Source organism: Psittacula echo (genome assembly GCF_963264785.1).
Source record: "Psittacula echo genome assembly, chromosome: 6".
Classification (NCBI taxonomy): Eukaryota; Metazoa; Chordata; class Aves; order Psittaciformes; family Psittacidae; genus Psittacula; species Psittacula echo.
Genome location: NC_137743.1, coordinates 4,226,578 through 4,239,214, shown reverse-complemented (window position 1 = coordinate 4,239,214; position 12,637 = coordinate 4,226,578). Strand labels below are relative to the sequence as shown.

Here is a 12,637-nt window from a genome sequence, read left to right as displayed (position 1 = left end):
CAGGGAGCAGCATTGCTTATGTGTTTGAAGAGCAATGCCCTCCGAGAAAACATTTCCCAGTGTGCAGTCAGCCTGATGCAGCGAGGGTTGGGAGCAGAACAGACGATGCTGTGCTTGCTGTAAATACACATACACTTAGGCTCAATTTGCTAATATAGCTCTTACTAGATATAAACTAGATATAGTGCCCTACATCTGCTGCCAGAGCTGGATGCATAAAGCACCAAAAGGTTGTGCCTTGGGTGCTAAATTACAAAACACAATTCACAGTCATTGTTGAATGAATACATAGTTGTACTGTGCCAAGTTTTTAAGTCCAGAAGCAGTTATTATCTATTATTATCTTTATGATTTCTTTTTTCCTGAAATGCCTGAAATTTTAAGTCTGAAAATGTATTTATTGTTTTAATTTTAAGTACTTTCCTGGAGTTCTTACCCAGCTCTGGAGCCCCCACAACAAGATGGATATGGAGCTGCTGGAGTGAGTCCAGAGGAGGCCACAGAGATGGGTAAGTTTTATATAGAATCAGCATAGTCCTGTTGTGGCTCGTTTTCTTTCCTCCCTTTCTTTAGGGGCACTTATAATCAAGACACAGAAAATATCCGCTTGTCTTCTTTAAATGCTATCATGTTGGGATTTTAAATTGTTCACATTGTGCACAGTGGCAGCTATTACTGTAGATCCTGAAGCAGCTGCTCCCAGCTATATGTACTATTTCCTGTGACTTAAAAACGAAAGCAGAAGTTCAATGGGTACTGATTAGTTACCTGTAGATATCTAAAAGACTCCACATGACTGTAACCAAAATATGATCAACAGAAGACATGAAAGTTCACATTTGACAGAAATTCGCCCTGCAGAAAAGAAGAAAATCTTGACCTACTTGAGAAAACAAGGTTATTATATGCATTTTGCTTATCCAGAAAATACAATTTGACATGTAAGTAAACCATAAAGTTATAAGAAGAACAAGTTAAGTCATGCCAGTTGTTAGGAGTAATTCTGCAGCTCTGTCTCAGGCAGAAATGCTCATTGAAGTCGTCAGGAATTAGGCGTGTGGGGAGACTGAGGAATTGCGTCCCAGTTACCGTGGTTATTTGGAGGTGGGGACAAGCCTAGGGAATTACAGCCTGGGCCTCCTGAGTTGGTTTGGCTGCACAAGCTCAGTGAGTGCCAGGGATTAACATTCTGCTCATGGAGGCTGCTGAAGGCACTAACACAGTGAGTTTAACACTCTCTTAGCTCTGCTGCAGTGAGTGTCCAGAGTGCCTCAGCAGCTGATGTTCAGGCACGTGGCGCTGGTGTTCAATTCTTCAATGGCACAGTAGTTTCTTACTCAGCTCAGAGGAGGAGTTCTTTACCTCAGAGCAAGACCTAGACCAGTCAGCAGGTTGGATATGAAGTTCATCCAAGTCCTGAGGCTCAAGGTGCAAGTTCATGATTAGTTAAACCAATGCAAGTCTATGGTGCTGGCAGCAAGACAGACCCACCCCTTTTCCCATCTCTGGGAAAGCCACAGGGGTAGTCTTCATTCTTTCTCCTCTTGTTGAAACTGTGCTGCCACTCACAAAAAAAATTACGGTTCTCTGAGCCAAAGGCAGATTTTAAGGCAAACTTGGTGCTGAGCATATTGCCCTGGAGATTGCCCTGTAATACCAAACTTTTCTATGGCATGTCTCCTATTTGAAAACACATGTCTGGAAAAGACCGCAGGAGGAGATTAAGGTGGTAAGATAACAATGGATGGATGGGTGATATCAGGAAATTTCTACTTCTAGACTTCAATCTTTCATCAATGAGAGTTGAGAGCTGGGCTTGTTCAGCCTGGAGAAGAGAAGGCTCCTGAAGGGGAGACCTTAGAGCAGCTCCAGTGCCTAAAGGGGCTGCAGGAAAGCTGGAGAGGGGCTTGGGACAAGGGCCTGTAGGGACAGGCCAAGGGGAATGGCTTGAACCTGCCAGAGGGGAGACTGAGATGAGCTCTTAGGCAGAAGCTCTTCCCTGTGAGGGTGCTGAGGCGCTGGCACAGGGTGCCCAGAGAAGCTGTGGCTGCCCCATCCCTGGCAGTGTTCAAGGCCAGGTTGGACACAGGGGCTTGGAGCAAGCTGCTCCAGTGGAAGGTGTTTGGAACTGGATGAGCTTTAAGGTCCTTCCCAACTCAAACCATTCTGTGACTCTATGATTCTATGAAGTTGATGCAGACTTTTGGTAGTGCCTTATATAGAAAAATGCTTTCCATGCCCATGTTTGCATTATTCTGGTTATTTGCTGACAGCAGAATTCTACATTAAGACATTTCTTGCGGGACAAGAGACTTGAGTCTTTCCTGCAGCACAGCCAGAATATTTTACGGTGCAATGTGTCAGAACACAGGAGCAACAAATTGTAATGTGTGCAAAGCACATCTACCTCTCACATTCGGTTAGAGATTTATTTTTCAGATCGTATCTTTAAAGATAGTTTGGCAAAGCTTAGCACAACCCTCTCAAAATCATGATGTTCTGTTGGATGGAGCAAGTTAACCCAGCTTAAAGCACAACAACCATTACAGCTGATATTCCTATTGCAGTATAAACCTTGAACTATAGTTAATACTTATCCACCCCAATTTGTGTGTTGGCTTATTTTACAGAGATCTCAACAAGACTCTGTTAGATGACAGCATGGATAACTGAATTAAAGAATCAAAACAGTTTAAGTTACTGTCTTCTGTTAGGCATTGTTTCCAATTTGGAACTTACATTTGGTTATTTTCCTTTGCAACTTATGTCCAGAGCCTTCCACAGATAAGATGAGACATTTGTATGAAAAACCTAGATTAAAAGGTAAATTATAAGATCTTTATTTCTTGATCTTGTAGTTAATTAAATGAAAGAGCCTTTCTATATACATTTCTGGTTAGCAGCATATTCTATGTGCATTACACTACCAAGAAAACACACATTTGAGATAGTTTGCGAAAAACAACTTTCAGTATACCAAGACAGATTAAAAGAGCTCACTAATGATGAGTTTTAGGCTCTTCTCTAGTTCTGACATGCAACTCTGACAGTAGTGCGCCTGAAGTTCCTGCAGCAACATGATCCAAGTGTGAGATCCATGAAAGCAGAAAGTGAGCAGGAGCCTGAGAATCCCCAAGAGCCTGATAAATGGCATTTTCTAGCATAGAAATCAGAAATGGAAAGATAAAAACCAAAGAAAATCTGTGTGAGGTTAAGTCAGTTTGAATTCCAGGCTTTCAAGTGCCTCATATGTGAACTTGCTTCTTCCTTGTACAAATGTAGTTTGATTTGAATCCTGCAGACCTTCTGCTTCCTGACTTCCATTCTTCATTCTTGGATTCTTCATTCTTTTCCAGTGATTTCTGGAAGAGACAACAACTTTACCTCCAGACTTTCAAAATCTGACCCAGATGGCAGTGATAATTTTGATGAGAGCACAGAGAAAATGAACATAAATACATCTAACTGTGTAATAAGAATAAATACCTTGTCAATTTGGTTAATCTCAGGATTGAGTACTGAACATCTGGATATATTTTATCTCAGGAGCTAGGAAACTCTTCTCAGGATTGTACCAGGACACATCCCCACTCTGTCCTGCAGTTCAAGTGTTTGACATTGCTGCAACAAAGATTGCTGATCTTGCTAAATGCAGAGCACCGTGCAGTCTCAAACTGAAGAACTTACATAATGCTTTGATCAAGTCAGACTTTAACTTGGTGTCATTGCAGTAAAAGATTAGCAAAGGAACCTATTGCATCATCTGCCTCCTGTCATTCCCTTAGGATGACATGTGGCAAGTTCCTGAACTTCCCCATTCAGGACTTTAAAAGATCCATAGATTTTGTAGAGTACCAGATAATTCAGAAAATTACAGGCTTTTTTGATACATGTTAGGACAAAACACTTCACTTTGAAGTCCATTGTTTTAAAACAATTTCTTTCATAGAATCATAGAATGGTTTGAGTTGAAAAGCACCCTAAGCTCATCCAGTTCCAACCCCCTGCCATGGGCAGGGACACCTCACACTAGACCATGTCACCCAAGATAATAATTGCTGTCAAAAATCACACAACTTGAGCTATCAAAAGTATGGAGAACATATGCCAAAAGGAAGTAAGATCCTCCGAAAGCAGAAAGATCTTGACAGAAATGACCTACTCTTAGACTATCATATGGTGTTCCTTAAAAGGGGCGCACAAACTAGTAAAGCATTTCAACTCTTTGCTCTCTATGGCTCATTGACCATTTCTCCAAACTAATGCTCTTCTGAGGCAGTTCCAACGAAGTGCAGCATTTCTTGGATTCAGCAATACTGGGACTTCCAGTGTGATTCAGTGGGAGGGACTGAACGATAAGAAAAGTTGTCAGGCTAATGGCCACCCACAAACACTAAACAGGAGGTGTCAGCAAAGGTATTGGGTGTTGGGACATCGGCATGGAATTGACCTAACCTGAGAGGACAAGGTACAACTCACCTGACTCTAATTCATCATATCAGGTTCTTAAACGTCTACAGATACAAAATCTGATATCTTTTAAGGTTCCCATTTTGCAATGTCTACATATCTCTGTATATTCTCCTCTAAAAAAAGATAAATGAATGCTTAATCTAGAATCATAGAATCCTGGGATGGTTTGGGTTGGAAGGGACCTTAAAGCTCATCCAGTTCCAACCCCTGCCACGGGCAGGACACCTTCCACTAGAGCAGCTTGCTCCAAGCCCCATCCAACCTGGCCTTTAAGGCTTCTTTCTTTAAAAAATAGTAGTAAAGTAACGTCCATGATCAAAGCTACAGTACCAAACCCGCGTGTGTAGGAAGAATTAAGATCTTTTATTTGTATTGATTTTTATCTCGTACACAGATCTGGTATCTTTGAAAGTATTTTCAGTATGTCAGAGGCTGCTTGGCTGAAAAGCATGAATCTGGGATACTTCTGACAGCCCTCTGCAGTGTTGCAATGTGCCTCAGCCCCATTTTTAATTACATTTTTTATGTGGCATTCCACAGAACGTAGAAAATGAGGTGATCATCTTGAGAAAGAAGCTTGTTTAGGGACTCTTCAGTGTTTGAAGGGGAAAGTCTAAGAGAAATTGAGTTTAATACTTTGTGAACCAAAGGTAGTGTTGCTACAGGCTACATGAATCACAAGAACCACAAAACAGCTCCTGTGAGTAAAACAGCAAAGAAGGCAACAGAGAGGCTAAAGCAAACCTGTAACATGCAGCTTGTAAACTAGCTGCACACATCATTATCTTTCCAGAGACTTTTACTGAGCACAGTGCCAGCAACAAGGCCCCGACCATGAGTTTCCTATGTCAAAAAAGTACTTTTCAAGGTGACTTCAGCAGATCCTGGAGTCATACTGGAAAGCAAATAGATGTGCTCAGGTCTAGTGATGCAAGAACCCCACTATCAATTTTTCCTCAGGAGAATCTCACCCACCAAATATTTTTCTAGACGTCTAGTCTGCCCATGAGCTGTAAAGCTGCTGGAGATCAGACTTTGATCTCATTCCTAACTGATGTATGGGACCAACTCCATCACTCCTGAGTCACCTGATCACTTAGTGGGCTGATGAGGCATTTAATAGATCAGCTGTTGTATTTTGTGAGGCTTGTGATGAACACATGGGTACCTTGACTTTCATCGCTGCTCAGAACGTGGTATAGAAGTGGCAGATTGCCAAAGAGATGGTGTTTATGAAATGAGGTGAACAATACAAAGGGTCTAACTGCTGGCCTGAGTATACCACAACCAGATTTGCACATACCTGTTGTGATATGTGTCACAGAAAATCAGGAAGGATTAAGTAGCGATATGTTTAAAGGGGACTCAACCTGCTTTGTGCATATGCTACAGAGAAACTGCAGGCTGGAATCCAACCTATGGTAAGTGAGTTTTAAATGTTTGGTACATTTCCTATGGCAGATCTTCCTAGTCAACACCTTCTGTAGTAAGAGCAAGGAGCTCATTTAGTCCAGAGAGAGCTACCTGGAGCCCGTGAGGCAGGTGATAAAGAGAACAACCACAGCAAACTTCCATGTTCACATCCCCTGCACATCAACCATTCCGCACAGCACAGTTTGTGGGTGAGCATAGACAAAAGGACGTTTGCCAGAAGATATCTCTATGCACCTCTCAACATAAATATAACCTGTGCTGCCATCAGGAGGTGGGACTTGCATGTTCCACAGCGACAACACAAATCAGTGGTCATGTCTCTTCTGAAGGAACTCTTCTGCCAGAGGATGAGCAGCAGAAGGCCTCTGAGCTCACTCTCTGCTTGCTTGTTGTCTGGGGTCTTCCTGGGCTCTCTCTACATGGTCCTAGTTGATCTCAGTGAGGAGAAATACACAGGTGGATTCTATCCTCAGCTCAGGAACCTGTGTGTAGGTAGCACATGGTTTACTACAGATGTTTTAGCAAATAATAATGATGTGAGAGAAAGAGAAAGAGACTGATTGTTATGAAGGAAACAGAGTTTAATTCTCCAGTCATGTATTACACAACAAATCATACTGGTTTTCTTAATGAATAATCACTGACATTTCAACAAATGTATTTTATCTGTCATGTTTTGTTGTTCAGTCTATTCTTCAGACTTTGCAAACCCAACTGTATGAGTTATTTGGGGTCTTTTTCTCAACTACAGATCTGAAAGCCTGGTTAAATTGAGGTTTCTGACATTGTCAGGTGTGATGTTATGGTGTTCCCCCATGCACTTCTTTCATCAGCAGGAATGAAGTTCATTTCCACAGTGCTTTTGTGGTTCTCAGAGCACTAATGTTGCCTGTGTAGAGAAAAGGTATGAAAAAAGAATTAAGTGTTTTGTGTAGAGATGAACACTAGGAGTCAAGAGCTTTCCCTTCCTGCAGCTGAAGCACAGCATATGATTCTTGCTGTCCTATGATGCCCCAAGTACATGCCATTGCTGGAGGTGAGATTTTAGGCCCAGTGCCTCAGCTGCTATGTTATGTTCTGGAACGGAAATGAAGGTGTCTAAGCAAAGCTTTAATCAAAAGTTAACAGTGTTTTGGGCAGTCTGAAACCCAGCAGTTGGTGCCTGCTCACTGCAGACACTGTTATTACTAATGTTACAGTGCTATGAGGAAGGCAACTGACTTTCCTGTTCTCTCCGGAGCAATTCTCTTTGAATTCAAAACTCTTAATATAGATGCACTTTTGTTTCTTTTTATACATGGAACTTACTTAAGATTCCCTCTAACATCTCTATTCGGCTGTGAGGAAAGTCAATTTTTGTCTATGCCTGTAACCATTACACAAATCTGTGCTCAGAATTGTTAGAGATAATGGATACTCAGTGGGGCATTCCCAAAAGTGTTACCAGTGTGAATGGCATAATCTGGACAATGCAGTGTTTAACAGCAATTGCTATATCCAGGGCTGCTTTGAATTGCTGCTGTAATAAGTGGCCATTCAGCACATACCCAGCTAGAAGCTGAAGAGCTCACCCACCCGAGCTCCACAAAGCAGGAAGGCTTGGAAGCAATTAGCTGGAAAAGCTTTGGTGGACTGGGATCAGCGCTGTGCAGCACCCTGCCAACACTGGGCAAAGGTGTGAGTCATGCAAAGTGGGAACCATGACTGGACCTTCTCTGGAATGAACCCTACAACATCTTTGTGAATCTGTGCTATAGAAGTGACATAATGGAATGGTGGGCTGGCATTTCCTGCATGGGAATCAAGTATTCCCATTTCCTGTAAAGCTGATGGAGTTGGGCCAAAGGCAAAATTGCTCGTGAACCAGAGAGCCTTGGGATGTTTATAAACAGCAAAAGTACAGCCTCACAGTGAAGAAATTCCTAATATCTAATATAAGTCTACCCTCTGTCAGTTAAAAGCCATTCCCCCTTGTCCTGTCTTATGACAAATGACCTGGCACAAGTCTGGTTTTTTCCACCAGAGATTAGACATTAGGCAGAAGTTCTTCCCTGTGAGGGTGCTGAGGCGCTGGCACAGGGTGCCCAGAGAAGCTGTGGCTGCCCCATCCCTGGCAGTGTTCAAGGCCAGATTGGACACAGGGGCTTGGAGCAACCTGCTCTAGTGAAGGTGTCCCTGCTGTGGCAGGGGTTGGAACTGGATGAGCTTTAAGGTCCTTCCCAACCTAAATCATTCTTTGATTCTACCATTCCATGATTACAGGCAGCCAGCAAGGGACAGCAGGTTGTTGGCAGTGTTGCATCCTGCTGGTGCAGACACTGGGACTGCCGGTTCAACAGCAGCTCTGGCAGTACACTGAGTGGTTGTAACGACTCCACCTTTTATAACTCTAACTTCAACCAAATTAGAGTTTAAAAGTTACTGTAATTAACCTGCAAGTAAATACATTCATACAGTAGTTATGACTTCTAAATCCATGACCTGAGGCGACTCGTTTTTGTTCATAGCTTTGCAAACAGTGAAGAAGAAACTGCTACCTCCCCTGTGGTGTGGAAAACCAACTGCATGCCATTCCTATTCCCCAAGGCTGGCCTTGTGGGTTCCACACCTCTGCTCCTGGCAAGCTGGAAGTCAGGAAGGTGATTTTGGGAAGAGAGGGGTGTCCCGTGAAGCCTCCCTCACAGCCAGGGCACCCACACTCACAGACTAACATCTGCACCCAGCAGCCCATGAAGCAAATACTGCTTCATCCCAGTACAATTAAAACCAATTAAACACAGAATAATTTAAAACCCCTTTTTATTTAGACAAACACAAGAGCTAGATAGGATTTATGAGCTCATTTTTTTTTTTGGTTGGAGAGCCAATATGTACTTTAAAGCATCGCAACAGACCGAGAAGACAGTCTTGAACAGTGTGTTGCAATAATGTGGAGAACTACATGAGACAGACTTTTTTAAACCAATTACTCCCCCTCCACTCAGGGACAGATAACCCCCAGATAGAATTCCTTTTCATCCCAGTGCTTGGAACGATGAAGATGAAATGTGATTTTCCCTTCTAACAACCACTCCAAACAGCAAAAGAAGAAAAAGCCTGTATTTCTCTGTTATGGAAAATAGGTCTCGGCATGCTGGAACCTCTGTGTTTCACTTATTTTCTACCCAAAATGCCCTATTTTTAAAGGAATGAATAATGCAATCGTGTTCTGTGAGTTATGGTTTCTTTCCTGCCTCATTTGCTTTGTTAGCACAAGAACAACTGTTCTCTGGAAAAACAGTGATCTTCAGACATCTCATCCAAAACCTTTCAAGTCACTGGGAATGAGCTGAAAGGAAGAAGTCCCACGGACCCACAGGCAGATTCCCTGCGCATCACCCAATGACACAGAGCTGCAGTCCCATCTCTTCTCAGACAGAAAGGAAAACTCTCCTCCAGGTAGGAGACCAAGCGTATGGCATGTAGTTTCCAGGTCACAAGTCAGATAGGAGAATAAAACATGGGTCAGACAGGGCACAGCCGAGTCGAAGGAGTGAATTCAGAGCAAACTCAGAGCCAGGAGACATCTTCACTGGCGAGCATCCCTGGGATTTGAAATGTCCATGTTCACCATCACCAGCAGTAGCAGCAGGATAACAGCAGTGGTAAGGAGTGCTCCCGAGCCCTTGAGAATTGAGACATGTGCTAACAAGCCAAACATCAGGGAGGAGTGCTTTAAAAACCAACTCAGAAAAGAATCTGGAGGGAATTAGTGCAGGGCATGTGTAAAGAGAGTCACTGTTCCCATCTCCAACACCTATAATTACATCTCAAATGTGCTAATAAAATCCAGCGGCTTTTTCTCTTTGTCAATGTGCCTTAAACATGCTGCTGCGACGCTTAGAAATGAACTTTCTTACACTTGAAATCGCCATGCAACCGCCAGAAGGGAGGGCGCTGAGACTCGCCCCCGGCCCCGGGCTGTCCCGCCGCCGCCTCAGAGGTGCGGAGCATAGAAGGGGCCGAGGAAAGCGGGGCCGAGGAAGGGCGTGAAGGCGCCGGCGCCCAGCGCGAAGGGGGCTGCCGGCGGCACCAGGACGTTGGCAGCAGCGTAGGAAGGGAAAGTCTGGAAGGGCAAAGCGCCGGGACCTGGAGGGCTGGGGCTGCCGCCGCCCGTCACCGCCGCCGCCGCCGCCGTCGGGGATGATGATGCGGCCGCCCCATCGGCTCCCGGGTGCTGCTTCTTCCACTTGGTCCGCCGGTTCTGGAACCATATCTTCACCTGCGTCTCGGTGAGGCTGAGGGACAGCGCCAGGCTGAGGCGCTCGCACACCGACAGGTACCGCGTCGCACGGAATTTGTTCTCCAGGGCCACCAGCTGCTCGTAGGTGAAGGCCGTCCGCGCCCGCCGGGGCTTACCGCATCCCGGCTCGGCCCGCCGCCGCCTGCCGCCCCGCGGCGAGCCCGGCTCCTCCGCCGAGCCCGGCCGAGCTCCGGACTCTCTGCCATCCCCGGCCGGACCCTCCTCGTCGCGCTCGGTGCCGCTCTCCAACGCGGGGTGCGCATCTAGGCGAGATGGCGGCGCTGGTCAGGGGGGTCTGCGCACCCTCCTCCCGCACCTCCCCGCAGATACCCCTCGGGGCCCGGCTCTGTTCCTCCGACACCCCCCAGCGCCATAAAATAAGAGAAATCGTTAAAACAAGATAAAGGTGAGGCGAATCCCCCCGCGCTCCCCTCTGTGCCACCGCACCCGCGGTGGGAAGGGGGGAAGCGGCGGTATGGATTTCTTACCAATTAAAAAAGAAGTTATTAAAGTCCCCCTTGTGAAGCGAAATAAATCCCCTCCTCCCTCCCACTCCTCCCCAACCCCGCGCTAATGGAGTTTCAGATTTGCGAGGGCCGGATCGATAGATGTCATCTATTAAAGGTAAGTTTTAATCGAACAATATTAGGATCAGGCCGGGGGAAGGAGGTTTGAAGTGGGCACCTGCAAGCTGCGGGCAGGAGATAGGCGGGAGTCGGTAATAGGATATCGATCAACGGGAGCTCAGGCATTCTCCGGTGGGAACGGGCTGAGCAATTACCCAGCCGGCCCGCCGGGGCAGCCCACCCCTCCATACCCATCCCCGGGCAACGGGGACCGGGGGCAAGAGCCGGGGCCGGGATGCGGCGTACATGAGGATGCCTCGGAAGCCGGGGTTGACGGTCACACACCGAGAACTTTTCCCTTCGCATCATCCAGGCTTCAAATCCAGCTCCAGCCCTCCCTTCCCCCGCGCTGCCCGTTCCATCCTCCTGCAGGAGCCCCGCACTGGGATCCCGCGCCGGGAGCGCACCCCGAGGGACAGGGAATGGGGATCCCGCCCGCCGGCGCCTCCACCTGCTCGCCCCGCCAGCACCGGCCGGAGAAACTCGAGCGCGTTCCTACCATGTGCCTCTAGTTTATTCCTGCCGCTGCCGGGAGCAGCAGCGTCTTTTCCTACTTCAACTCTTCCCAAACTTTCCTCCCTTTCGCCCGAGCGGGGGGCGCTGCCCCAGCTCCCCGCGGCCGGTTCGCGTCTCCTGCTGAATTTCTGAGGATCCAGGATGTCTAAGATGGAGAAGGAGATTTTATGATGGATGGGGGCCGCCTTGCCCCCGCGGTCCGGGCATTCCGGCATTCCCCCCCCACCCTCCGCGCTTCCCGGAGACCTGCTGGCTCCCAGCGCGGAGCCGGCGGAGGCTGCGCGGGGCCGGGCCGCCTCCCGAGCCGCACGGCGGGGCGCTGGGCGCGGAGTGAGCGCCGGGGAGGAGGGTAGGGAGGGGAAGGTGACGGGGGGGGGGAACAGAGGAGGGGGCAGCGCAGCCATTGGCACGCCGCCCCCGAGCCCCCTCCCCGCCTGCTCCGTTCTTCCATCCCTCAATGCTTCCATCCCTCCGTCACTCCATCACTTCTTCCCTCTGTTACTCCGTCCCTCTGTCCCCCCATCCTCCCATTCCTCCATCACTTCATCCCACTGCCCCTCCATTACTCCATCCCTCTGTCCCTCAGTCCTCCCATCCCTCTGTCCTTCCGTTTCTCCATCCCTCTCTCCCTTATCCCTCCATCCTCCCATCCCTCTGTCCTCCCATCCTCTGTCCCTCCATCATTCCATCCCTTCATCCCTCATCCCTCCATCCCTCCATACCAGCCTCCCTGTGGCCAGGCTTTCCCACTCCCTGCCCCAGGCTGGGTGGAGGGATGCGCCAGGGAAAGGCAGGAGCCCTGGCCCCAGGGCAGGGGCTTTGGCCAGCACAGGTGTGTCACTGATCATGGAGCCACTGTCCCCTGGGGTCCTTCTCCCTCCCCTCACTGACCCACGTGCAGCCCCCAGCTCAGGAGTGGTCTTCAGCCTCGTGTGACAAAGGGACCGAGAGAGGAGGGACAGCTCCTGCATCCCTCCACTGCTCCAAGCAGGCTCCAGGATCAAAGTGCTCTGCTGTTTCAGATGGGAAATGTTTTTTAACTGTTATCTAATTAGATATTAGATAACTAATATCTATTTTAGATTAGATATTAGGAAAAAAATCTTCCCTCTGAGAGTGCTGAGGCGCTGGCACAGGGTGCTCAGAGAAGCTGTGGCTGCCCTATCCTTCCTTAGAGCAACCTGCTCTAGTGGAGGGTGTCCCTGCCTGTGGCAGGGGCTTGGAACTGGATGAGCTTTAAGCTCCCTTCCAACCTAAACCAGCCTGGGATTCTATGAAACTACAGGGAGAGATGAGCAACTCTTCA

At 47.5% G+C, this 12,637-nt stretch overlaps 1 protein-coding gene across 1 annotated transcript; it reads right to left on the bottom strand.

Moving 5' to 3' along the window:
• Positions 1–9,883: 9,883 nt before the first annotated feature.
• Positions 9,884–11,546, bottom strand: NKX1-2 (NK1 homeobox 2; the record flags this gene model as incomplete). The annotated part of the gene is made up of 2 exons (XM_080621523.1): positions 9,884–10,452; positions 11,315–11,546. 2 exons carry the CDS (start codon positions 11,544–11,546, stop codon positions 9,884–9,886), a joined length of 801 nt encoding a protein of 266 aa, XP_080477649.1.
• Between the last annotated feature and the right edge of the window lie 1,091 nt (positions 11,547–12,637).